The sequence below is a fragment of the Oratosquilla oratoria genome, chromosome 12, assembly GCF_046742065.1.
Source record: "Oratosquilla oratoria isolate Oo_2021 chromosome 12, ASM4674206v1, whole genome shotgun sequence".
Taxonomy (NCBI): Eukaryota; Metazoa; Arthropoda; class Malacostraca; order Stomatopoda; family Squillidae; genus Oratosquilla; species Oratosquilla oratoria.
The window spans coordinates 38173674-38185213 of NC_134788.1; the positions used below are offsets into that span (position 1 = coordinate 38173674).

The following is an 11540-nucleotide window of genomic DNA, read 5'->3' on the forward strand; positions in this document are numbered from 1 at the left end:
TACTTGCAAATAGTGGTCCTGCAAGATGGATATAAGAGAAAATCATCTCCCTGGCACTCATCTTAAAAACCTAACCTAACCCCCTCAACTCAAAGAGGCTGACACTGTCTCTGGATTGGACCAAGGATCTCTATCAGCATTTCTTCCACTTTTTCTTACAAGGAAAGTTGACAACCAATGATTACTCCCATCCTTTTGCAAGTCAGTAAACATCCCCACAACAATACAATACAGACAACAGTCCAATGTTTCTTCCCAGAGAAATCTTTGGGAGGGCCCATGGACCATTGCCAGCCACTGTGGGCCTTTCAGTTTCAAGTCAATGAAACCTGAGTCAACAATTATTATTACAGTACAACATGCTGCCATGAACAGTAATTATGTACTTGTCTTAATCATATATTTTGTAATATTACTTAGTATGCATTACAACACAGAACCAAAGTACAGTACATTGCCTCCTGTGTTGTAAAACATTTTGTCAATCTAAAATCCATTCCAATATATACATTTGCAAAGCAATTCTTCAGTATGTACTCGTAAGGAGCATGAAAGAGTACAATAAAATAGGACCACATGTGCACAGCTACTTTTTTTCAGATAGTTGTCTGGTCTACAGAGGATCTCTTCCACTGAATAAGGACTGCTACAATGTGACAACCTGAGATTTTCCCCTAGATTTTGGTCACATAAGCTTTCTCAGATTCCAAGCACCAATAAGAAAATTTTCAGAATCCTTCTCCGTATATACAGTGAGTACATACAAGTGTGTGCTCTTTCTGACAGTGTATTAAATAGCTGCCAATTTCAAAGATCACATTTTATAAAAGCAGCAAGACAATAGATCTATTTATGAGCCTTCTTTCCTGCATGTCTCAAAATGTGTCGTTTTAAATGATCATTCTTAGAAAATGCTCTTTCACAGAATGTGCACTTGTACGGCTTTTCACCTGTATGTTTCCTAGTATGCTCTTTCAGACGATCACTCTTAGAAAAAGCAGCCTCACAAAACATACACTCATAAGGCTTTTCTCCTGTATGTGACCTTATGTGCCGCTTCAGATGATCACTGTTGTTAAATGCAGACTCACAGTATGTGCACTTGTATGGTCTTTCTCCCGTATGTGTTCTAATATGTCTCTTAAGGTGATCACTATTGTTAAATGCAGATTCGCAATAAGTACACTTGTACGGTCTTTCTCCTGTGTGTATTCGAATGTGTCGCTTCAGATGATCATTCTTTGTAAATGCTCTCTCACAATATGTACACTTGTATGGTTTATCCCTTGAGTGTGTCAAGAGGTGCTGACTTAAGTTTCTCTTTGAAGAACACACAATATTACAGATTAAACATTTGAAGTAGCCGTCTGCCTCATGATCCATTATATGTTGCATATGTTGAGCATGAGTAATGAATTGGGACTCTGTAGGATGACATCCATATTGTTCTTCCCCAATTTGAGTTACATTTCCACTCTGCTCAGCCTCCCTACTTGTGTTGATGCTTGGCTTGTAGCTGTCCTCCACACTTCCAGTTCTCAATACCTCATTCATACTTGACAATGATGCCATTATTTTGCAACAATATTCTGCAGCAAGTCAACCTGCAATGAAAGGTTATAAATCAAGTTGAAAGCTTTATTATGTATTTTCCTTTCACTGTTGAAAAGAGCTGAAATTATGCTACACAAAAACCAGGTTATCAGGAATATTTCACTTAAACAATATGAAAAAAAAAAGATGAAAAGTATGGGACCCTGGATCCAGTGAATTCCTTGTCTATTACTGCATTCTCTAATTGAATAGACTACTGGAAGGCAGGGACCAACGCCAGGTACCTGCGTGTGGTGGTCCTGTAAGATGGACAGGAAAACTGCCCATTTTCAAGACCCATCATCCCCCTCACTTCCATGAGGAGATGTAGCCCTGAGGAGCTGATACTTGGTCTCCAGACTGGGTCCAAGATCTCTCTCAATTAACTTCAACTGTACTACACTTTTTCATACATGGGGAACTGATAACCAGTGACTATTTTCCTCTTTCTCCTACTTTTAGCCAGTGATATAGAAACAGTCCCACACTGATATAATACAAACAGCAGTCAAAATGTTCTTCCCTGAGAGATCTGTGGGTAGTTCTAAGAACCAGCTAGCCACTGCAGGGCTGCAGGTTTTCCATTAAGTGAATCTCAAGGCTACAAGTGATTGACTATAAGGCAAAATTTGTGTAAGTGCCAATGTTATCTTTTATATCAAAAGGATTAAACTGAAGGAAACTGTTTCTATGTCATGAGACAGCCATTTTTGCAATACTGCATGAAACACGTACTTGAAAAAGAGAAAAACTATAACATACCCAATTATGATCTTTCTTCTTCTTGTGTGTAAAAAAATTTCAGTGTTATATTCTTCACTTGTGACCAACAGATGCTGTCAACATTAATGCCCAACCTTACTAGCTGCAAAGTTAATCAATTTTCAGATCCATCCAAGCTGCCTGGGCAATGATGAAATACAGTAAAATTTCTTGGTTGTAACAATTTGGTGCTCCTTGTAAAAGAAGACACCAAATGCAAAAAAAAAATCTAAACTTACTAATGATAATGTCAATATTATAATGTAATTAGAAGTAGGAAAAATGCTGGCACTTGTGGCCACAATTTGATTAGGTCTGAACTTCAAATTTAGCCTTGAGATGTTTGTATCTATTACCATACATGATAATCCAATTTTAGGGTATGAAATATGTATTTGGGACAATTCATTGGTTAGTAATAGACTTTTCCTGACTAACACTGTTTTTCATAAAACAATGATCCTAAAGAGAAAATGGAGGCAGAGGCAGACCAAATTGAGTAAGAAGTAAATAAAAAAAATGCAGACATAGAGATCTGGGAAGTAACCTGGAGTCAATAGAATATCAAGAAAGTTACTGAATAAAGGAGGTGTAGCAGAATGGATGCATCCAGAGTATTCTCCTGCCAACTGTAGTTAGGAGGGTAAAGTCCCAGAAGTTTGAAGGACAGCATGTGTGGTACCAGTTTACAAAGATCCAGGTGACTAAAAAGAATGTAAGAATTGCAGAACTTAACTCCTGACTATACTAGGAAATATATGGAAGGATGATGATAGGATAAGGTAGCTCAGCAGAGGGTAGGGGAGCAGGGTGGACTTGATGCTCCTGAACCATATAGGTTAAGTAATTGTTACTGGTATAAGTGTGAGGAACTATTGTATGGCCTTCAAAATAGAATATATATGAGAGCCACATGGAGATTTTTGAAGGTGTATGAAATCTGAGGAACAGTGTTTAAGGGATGATGCATATGTATGAGAGCAGAAAGATGTGTGAGGTCTATATACACATGTGACAGAATGGTATAAAGTGGTGGCAGGGAATACAAGGATTTGTAACGCCACCAAAGATGTTCATTACTGACAATGAGTTATAGAAAATAAGTCAGGACTTTGCATACAGGAACAATATTCGGGAAGGGGGTGGAAAACTGGCAACTAAATCATATACTCTTTGATGTAAAGTTATCCTGATGAAAAAGAGTGTGTGCATGTATTAATGTAACTGGGTTTACTGTGGATGGGCTATGTCTTGTTACACTGCTTTATGACTCAGGTAGTAGGTGGTAGACAGGGATGACCTTCAGCCTTAAGGAGCTAAGATGAAAGGGAAACAAAAAGGTGATAGATGGGAGGGAGTGCATGCCTTGTCTGGCTACCTCCCTTATAAGAAGCATGTGGTTCATAGGCAGTAATGTACAGGAAAAGTTACTCTCATGGAGTCTCATTTCTGTTCCTCCATTGGTCAAACCAGGTTTTAAATCAATATATATTTTATGACTGAATTATTTCCTGCTTTATGCTATTTGACAAATTGATGAACCTGTACAGAAAGTTGTGTTTCTTAATAACCTTTAAGTGCCTTGTCTTTCTTCGGGTTTATCCTATAACCTTTTGTTGCTCTCCTCTCCCAAATTAAAATAAAGTTTCTGTCTAATTGATTCACTCCTTTTATTGATCTGAATGCAGTATCATATCATTCCTCTCTTTTTCTTCCTTCTAATGAAAGAAGGTAATTTTTTTCTCAATTATCTATATAAGGTTTGCCAGCTAGCTGGGAACCATTTTAGTTGCTACCCTTTGTATTCCTTCAGTCTTTTAGCATGCAAATCTTCTTCCTTAAGATGACATGACACATTTTGCCTAGACATATTGACTGCCATAGTCTCACTGATCTCACAGGAAATTGCTGCAGCTGTTGCAAAGTCATCCTTCTTCATGATACAGAAAATGGCTCAATCTTGCTTTACCATGGTTTTTCTTGGCCTACCAATGAGTTTTCCTGCCTTACATGTACCAGTCTTGTCATACTTCTTCAAAATGTCATTCACTACACTTTTGGGACGTTTGACGATCTCAGCAATGACTCTAATTGAGAGTTTGTCTTGGTAATGCAATTTCACAATTAGTTCTTTCACAGAGAAGTAATAGTATTTCGAGGCATGTTCACTGTAGAAGGGCTGGGCCTGTACTGAAGTTACGTTCCAATAATGTGAATAAAGTAAATTGTTATGTAGATGATAGGCAATTAAGTGAATTACTACAGGTAAATTAAAGTGTCCGGATCATTTTGAACACATACTTTTTAAGACTGAATTGCAAATATACTAATAACCTTCACCCTATGTTTTCCTATTCCTTCAAATTTTGTCTAGAGGTAACCAATCCTTGTAGGTTGCCATATTCCGATTTTTAAAATCTGGTCTTAAAATCTCAAGGACGATATTAGTAACTTTAATATGAAATTACAAGTGTCCAAAACATTTGGATTCTACTGTGTATATATATAATATATATATATATATATATATATATATATATATATATATATGTATATATACATATATTTATACATACATATATATATAAATATATATTATATATATATATACACATATATATATATATATACATATATATATATATATGTACATACATATATATATATATATATATATATATATATATGTATATATATATATATATATATATATATATATATTCATATATATATACCATAAGGGTTTTACTCCTTTATGTGGGGAAAGGCTGAGTTGAACTTAGGGTAATCATTATCATTACTTGATGTACACAACCCTTCCAGCTATCTCTTTCTTGTTGCAACCAATTACCCTTAAGTACAAAATTCACAGATTTGAGCCACATGACTAATTTCTGAGCCTGATTTTTTTCTCCCAAGATGTCCATCTCCTTTTGATATCTGATCCATCTTTTTTCATAATTCTCTCAAATAACTTAACTAGTATGTTGCCAAATGGACAATGGTCTATAATTCAGGGGTTGCTTCTTATTCCTTTTCCTTTGCAAAATGATATCACATTGACCCTCTTCCAATCCTATGGCACTAACCTTTCTTCTAATGGACATGCAATTAAGTGTGAATCTTGTTCTTAAGTTCTCAGCATTCCATAATTAACATAATTACCTTGCTGACTTTTAGATGAATGACTCAGATACTTTACATCCCATCTTTTTACTTACCATTAGTTCAAAACCTAATGGTTGCCTTGAACTCTGTATGTTGGGGTACAGATTTGCATCTACATATAACCATGTGTGTATGCCTCTGCTTGCAATGTGGACATGTATGCTTACTCAAGCAATAAGTACATGCAGTAAGTACCCAGATGTCTCCACAAAAAAACAAAAAAAATACAAATAGATGGTCAGAAACAGTGTGAATGCATGTGCATTTGTTCTGTAATTTTGTGGCCTCATGTGATTTTCATAGTTAATGTTGCACCATCCTCCCCTACTCTCACTCTTTCTCCCTTTTTTGCGCCCATCACATTTTACACTTATCATATGGGCCTCTAAGAGTCCTGGTGACAATTTGCTCCAGCTGTTATCTTTTCTTAACCACTTCAGTACGATGACGCCTATGTAGGCTTCATGAGGCACAAGTGGGTACACGAGTTTGCCGGAGCTGGCGTCTGATTACATATTTTTTGTAGTTGTACATGAGTTACCCCTGGATTCTGTGAATTGGTTTGATCATATTTTCTGTTTATTATTACTCACAGTAAAAGAGAACAAGTAATACAGCAGTGACTTTATATTTTTTAATTTGAGTAGTGTGATGCAGCATACATATGGCAGCCAATGCTCCACGTAAGAATTTGACTCGTACTGAAGTGGTTAATGGTAAGTTTTACTTCTGATCATTTTATTTGGGAAACTAAACTTCTCATTAACTGTTCTGCTTGAAAAGCTGAGCTACCTTGGGTTTTCTGGAGTGTAAACTTGTGCCCTGTTGTGCTTCCCACTGATGTCTTTACATAATCAAAAAGCCTAAAATATTTGGTCTCAGATTTGATACATGCAAGACTTCCACCTAAACCTCACAGTGAAAACAAATATAAAACTGAACATACTTAGAACAGTGACGCAGGATTTGGACATCAGAAATAAACAATTATCATTATATAAATACTTCATAAGAACTATGGTAATGTACATTTAACTATGCATCCACAGTGTATGCAATAGTTCAGAAAAACAGAAATATCTTAAAGATAACACAAAATAAAGCTCTAAGAATAATAACTGGCTACACTAAAACAACAATAGAACATCTACACTCAAAAGCTAAAATCCTTCCTGTATAGCAGCACATGAGAATGATAGGCTCTGCAAGAGTCCTTCAATGTACTCCCCCTTCACATCACATCATACACACTGAGTCAACCAAATGCAACATTTAAATAACTCCAGCAGTATTCTCAAATATTTACAATTACTTAATCCCCAAATACTCCACAATATGTCCATACAAAAATACATTTACACTTAGATCACAAAGCATGCATTCCACAAGACTGCCAAACTATACTTCACTGAACCCCCCAGAGTGCAAGTGTGAGAGTATGTAATTCACTTTGTCAAGTTTTATGAGAACAAGACAAATCAAACTCTTTGTATCCCATGTTTGTATTCATAAACAGTAGTAATAACTGTTTTCCATGAGTTTCTCTGCCTGAAAACCTACAACCATAACACTGATCAGCAACATTCTTCAGGCACTCCCATAACTTCCTCCAAGAAGAAACACCAAACCGTTGTCTTTGTTTTATCAATATGAATCTTTTTCTATGTCACTGGCTAGTATAGTAGGAAGAGGGGAGTGGTAACCAGCTCTCTGTATGTAAAGAGGTGAAGGAAAGATATGGTACTGAAAGAGAGAGATCATGTGTTTGGTCCAGAGACAAATGCCAGTCCCTTAGGACTTCACCCTTATAAAGAAATGAGGATATTGATGGGATTTGAAGATAAGCAGCAAGGAGATGAATATCCCCAACATCCTCCTCCCATTGTTAGTACTTTTAATATACAATAGATAAAACTTATAATTACTTTACAATGTATGATTGTTCCTTCACTCTTTTGCAGATTTTCATCTACTTATTATATTATCACATGCCCCACAGATGGATTAAACATCTGGAAGAAAATAAGATACTGAATCCAAAACAATTTAGCTTTAGAAAAGGAAGATCTTGTGCCACCAACTTCATTTGTTTTTATTCAAGGCTAATAGACATAATACATGAAAGGGGCAGATGGGCGGATTGTGCTTTTATAGATTTACAAAAGGCATTTGATAAGGTATCAAACAAATGACTAATAAGGAAACTTGAAACAACAGGAGGTGTACAAGGAAAATTAATGAAATGGATGGAAGATTTCTTGAATGGGAGAAAAATGAGGGTGGTAGTTGGAGATAGAATCTCGACCTGGGAAGAAATGATAAGTGGAGTCCCACAAGGTTCAGTACTAGCTCCAATAATGTTTGCCATATATATATATATATATATATATATATATATATATATATATATATGTATATATATATATATATATATATATATATATATATACAGTATATATATATATAAATGACATGGATGAAGGTGTGGAATGTTATATAAACTTCTTTGCAGATGACGCAAAACTACTAAAGAAAATAAGTACAGAGAAAGGCTGTTAATCACTTCAGAGAGATCTGGACAAAGTCTAGAAATGGAGCCAAAAGTGAAAAGTGAACTTCAATATCAAGAAATGCAGTATAATGGAGTTTGGAAAAAGTAAAATAGAATATCAGGACAATATAAGGTTGGTGCAAAGGAAGTAAAAAAAAAAGTTAGCTTGGAAAAGGACCTAGGAGTAATTATTAGCAAAGACATGTCACCAGACAAGCATACCAACAAAATAGTCAGAGAAAACTACAATTTACTAAGAACAATATGGGTGGAACTAATAACCCTGAAACAAAGAAGAGAAAGAGGAGATCTACTGGCCATTTACAGAATCATGAAAGGTATGGAAGTCCTTGACAGAGAAGATTTATTAAAGTGGGACAGAAGAAAAACAAGAGAACACGAAAAGAAACTCAAAAAGGATAGTTATAGAAGAGATCTGAAAAAGAATATTTTTTCACAGAGTGACAGATGTCTGGAACAAACTGGACAAAAAAATAGTATATGCAAAAACCATACAAGAATTTAAGAACAAACTAGATGCTGAGAGATACAAAGACAGGTCATTACAAGCATAGCTCCCTTTCTGTATAATACAACTAGGTAAATACACTGGCACACCAGTGCTCAGGTCTCCATCCAGTATTAAAATAGTATTAAGACAGAAATGGCCTGGCCACAAATTCAAACTGACCCACACGCAACCACCACACAGAGGACTCATACTACAATGCACCACACTAAGTCCTACACAATAAAAAATAGCTTCCTTGAGTGACTTGTGGTCCCACACAGAGATTGTTACTGGTTACCTTATGTATGATTACTTGCTTATATTAATATATATATATATATATATATATATATATATATATATATATATATATATATATATATATATATATATATATATATATATACACATAATCAAATGGAACCAATAATAAGTGCCTGCTAGTGGTGGTCCTAAAAGATGTACATACCAGGGGAATGTAAAACTCCAGTTTTATTGTAATACCTTTCAGTATTATTACTATTATTTTTTCAGTCATAGAATTTTGAACATTCATGATTTGCCTAAGTCTCACTGAAGGGTACTTTATATGCTGTACCAATTTCCTATAGTTCTTCCATCCTTATCCAAGCTTTATGGTTATGAATTATAAATTACATCCAACCTCTGAATTAACAATTCTGAATTGCAATTCTTCCTAGCTGAAAATCAACAACCCTTATTCCAATTCACTGTATGGAAAAAAGACCCAAGACTTCATTCAGTTACACATGAAATAAAAGACTCCATTAACCACATATAATTTGCCTTTTTTTTTTTAGCCAATATTCACATTCAGAAGAGAAAGCATATAATCAAATGAGAAACAACATACACATGCACTACTTGATTTGCTAAAAAGATAATACAAAATTAATTGCATGCAGAGCATGAGATTCACTCGCCTTTCACCATATTTCATGCACAATAAATGAATATTCTTATGCAATCTACAAAGAATTCCTACACTAATACCCTCTAGTGCTGATGCAGATCAATATGAGTTCCTGCATGAATACTCTATTATGTAATCCATCTATCATAGGAAATATTTGATGTGTTACTCCTTAGAAATGTACTATACCAACTAAATCTCTAGAAATAAAGAATTACTTATGTACTGTTATCTTTTTTAATATATTTCCCTTGACTTTTCTGTTCTCCATTCATACAGTGTCTTTTGTCTTACACTAAAATTCACTAATTATATCCAATAACAAAACTATCTCAAATTATTATCTAATGTATTATAACATACTTTTCCATATATTGAGAATCCACTTCCAAAGGTAAATCCATTAACCAGTATGCGTCTTCATGTGCAGCAAGAGAGAATCTGAGCGAGTAAACACAGCGTTACACTGAGTGCACACATGAGGTGTTTTCTCTGTAGGTATGCGGCTGGGATTCTTTAAAGGACTTCTTTCAGGTAATCCAGTACCCCAAGGTGTGTAGAGGGTAGGTGGTTCATTAGCATGTGGCCACACTGGTCTCCTCATATATGAAAACTGAGTAAATGCAGCATCACAGAGGCGGTATTTTTCTGGGTTTTCGCCCATGTGTTTCATGAGGTGACGCTTCAGGTGGTCACTCTTTGTGAATGCAGCATCGCAATGTGTACACTTGTGGGGCTTCTCTCCTGTATGTGACCTGGTGTGGCGATTGAGGTGGTCAGTATTGGCAAATGCCGCATCACAATACTTGCATTTGTGTGGCTTTTCCCCAGTGTGCCGCATAATGTGCCGCTTTAAGTGATCATTTTTTGTAAATGCCGATTCACAGTAAGTACATTTGTAAGGCTTTTCCCCTGTGTGTGTCATAATGTGCTGCTTCAAGTGGTGCCTCTTGCTGAAGGCAGAATCACAATACGTACATTCATGTGGCTTTTCGCCAGTATGTGTTCGAATGTGCTCTTTGAGACGATCGCTCTTTGCGAACGCTGATGGACAATATGTACATTTGTATGGCTTTTCTCCAGTGTGTGTTCGAATGTGTTCCTTTAGCCGTTCGCTCTTGGAGAAGGCTGATTTACAATACATACATTTGTGTGGCTTCTCTCCCGTATGTGTTCTAATGTGCTCTTTTAGACGATCACTCTTTGAGAAGGCCGAAGTACAATATGTACATTTGTGAGGCTTCTCTCCTGTATGTGATCTGATGTGTCGCTTCAGATGATCACTATTGTTAAATGCCGAGGGACAGTACGTACACTTGTAAGGCTTTTCTCCTGTGTGAGTGCGAATGTGCCGTTTCAAGTGATCATTTTTTGTAAATGCACTTGGACAATAAGTACATTTGTAGGGCTTTTCTCTTGAGTGCGTCAAGAGGTGCTGGCTCAAAGTTCTCTTTGAGGAACATACAACATTACATATTAGACATTTGAATATACTCTCTGTCTCATGATTCATGACATGTTGTATGAGCTGGTTATGTCCTAAGAAAGAGGCATGTGCAGGAGGATAGACAAACTGTTCTCCAGCTTGTGGTACAGCTGCCCTTAGTTCAGCCTCCCTACTCAAGGTGATTCTTTGCTTGTAGGCGTCCTCCATACTTCCAGTTCTCAACATCTCATTCACACTTGACATTGATGCCATTTTTTTTGCATTTGTGCACTCTCCACCAAGTCAACCTGCAACAAAAGGCCATAAATGAAGCTAAAACAGGCATCTCATTTTCAAATTTAACATAATCAAAAATAAAAAAAATATGAAAAATGGTCAAGCTTAGTTTCATAGATATAAACCAGGTTGAGACAATCCAGGTTTGGATTACCGAAACTCGTATTCAGTGGTGTGAAGGTGCCTAGGTCTCATCTTAATCCCAACCTATAAAGAAAAGTCTGCCCAAAACTATATTTTTATGTACTTCTTCAGCTCTATACAATGTTTGTGATGCAGCTATAGCATAATGCAGCCA

The 11540-nt window shown here is 36.0% G+C and overlaps 1 protein-coding gene across 2 annotated transcripts in view; it reads right to left on the bottom strand.

Annotated features, from left to right (window-relative positions):
• LOC143031441 (uncharacterized) overlaps nucleotides 1-11249 on the bottom strand; it is a 32418-nt gene extending 21169 nt beyond the window's left edge. Inside the window, exons 1-2 of one of the 2 annotated variants that reach the window (XM_076195256.1) lie at nucleotides 9883-11249; nucleotides 1478-1604 (exon numbers count right to left, since the gene is read on the bottom strand). In XM_076195256.1, coding sequence (XP_076051371.1) covers nucleotides 9923-11218 — 1296 coding nt within the window. In that variant the 5' untranslated portion in view covers nucleotides 11219-11249 and the 3' untranslated portion in view covers nucleotides 1478-1604; nucleotides 9883-9922. Of the gene's footprint in view, nucleotides 1-1477; nucleotides 1605-9882 lie in introns of those variants that run through there. The other variant, XM_076195255.1, reaches the window with a different exon arrangement.
• Between the last annotated feature and the right edge of the window lie 291 nt (nucleotides 11250-11540).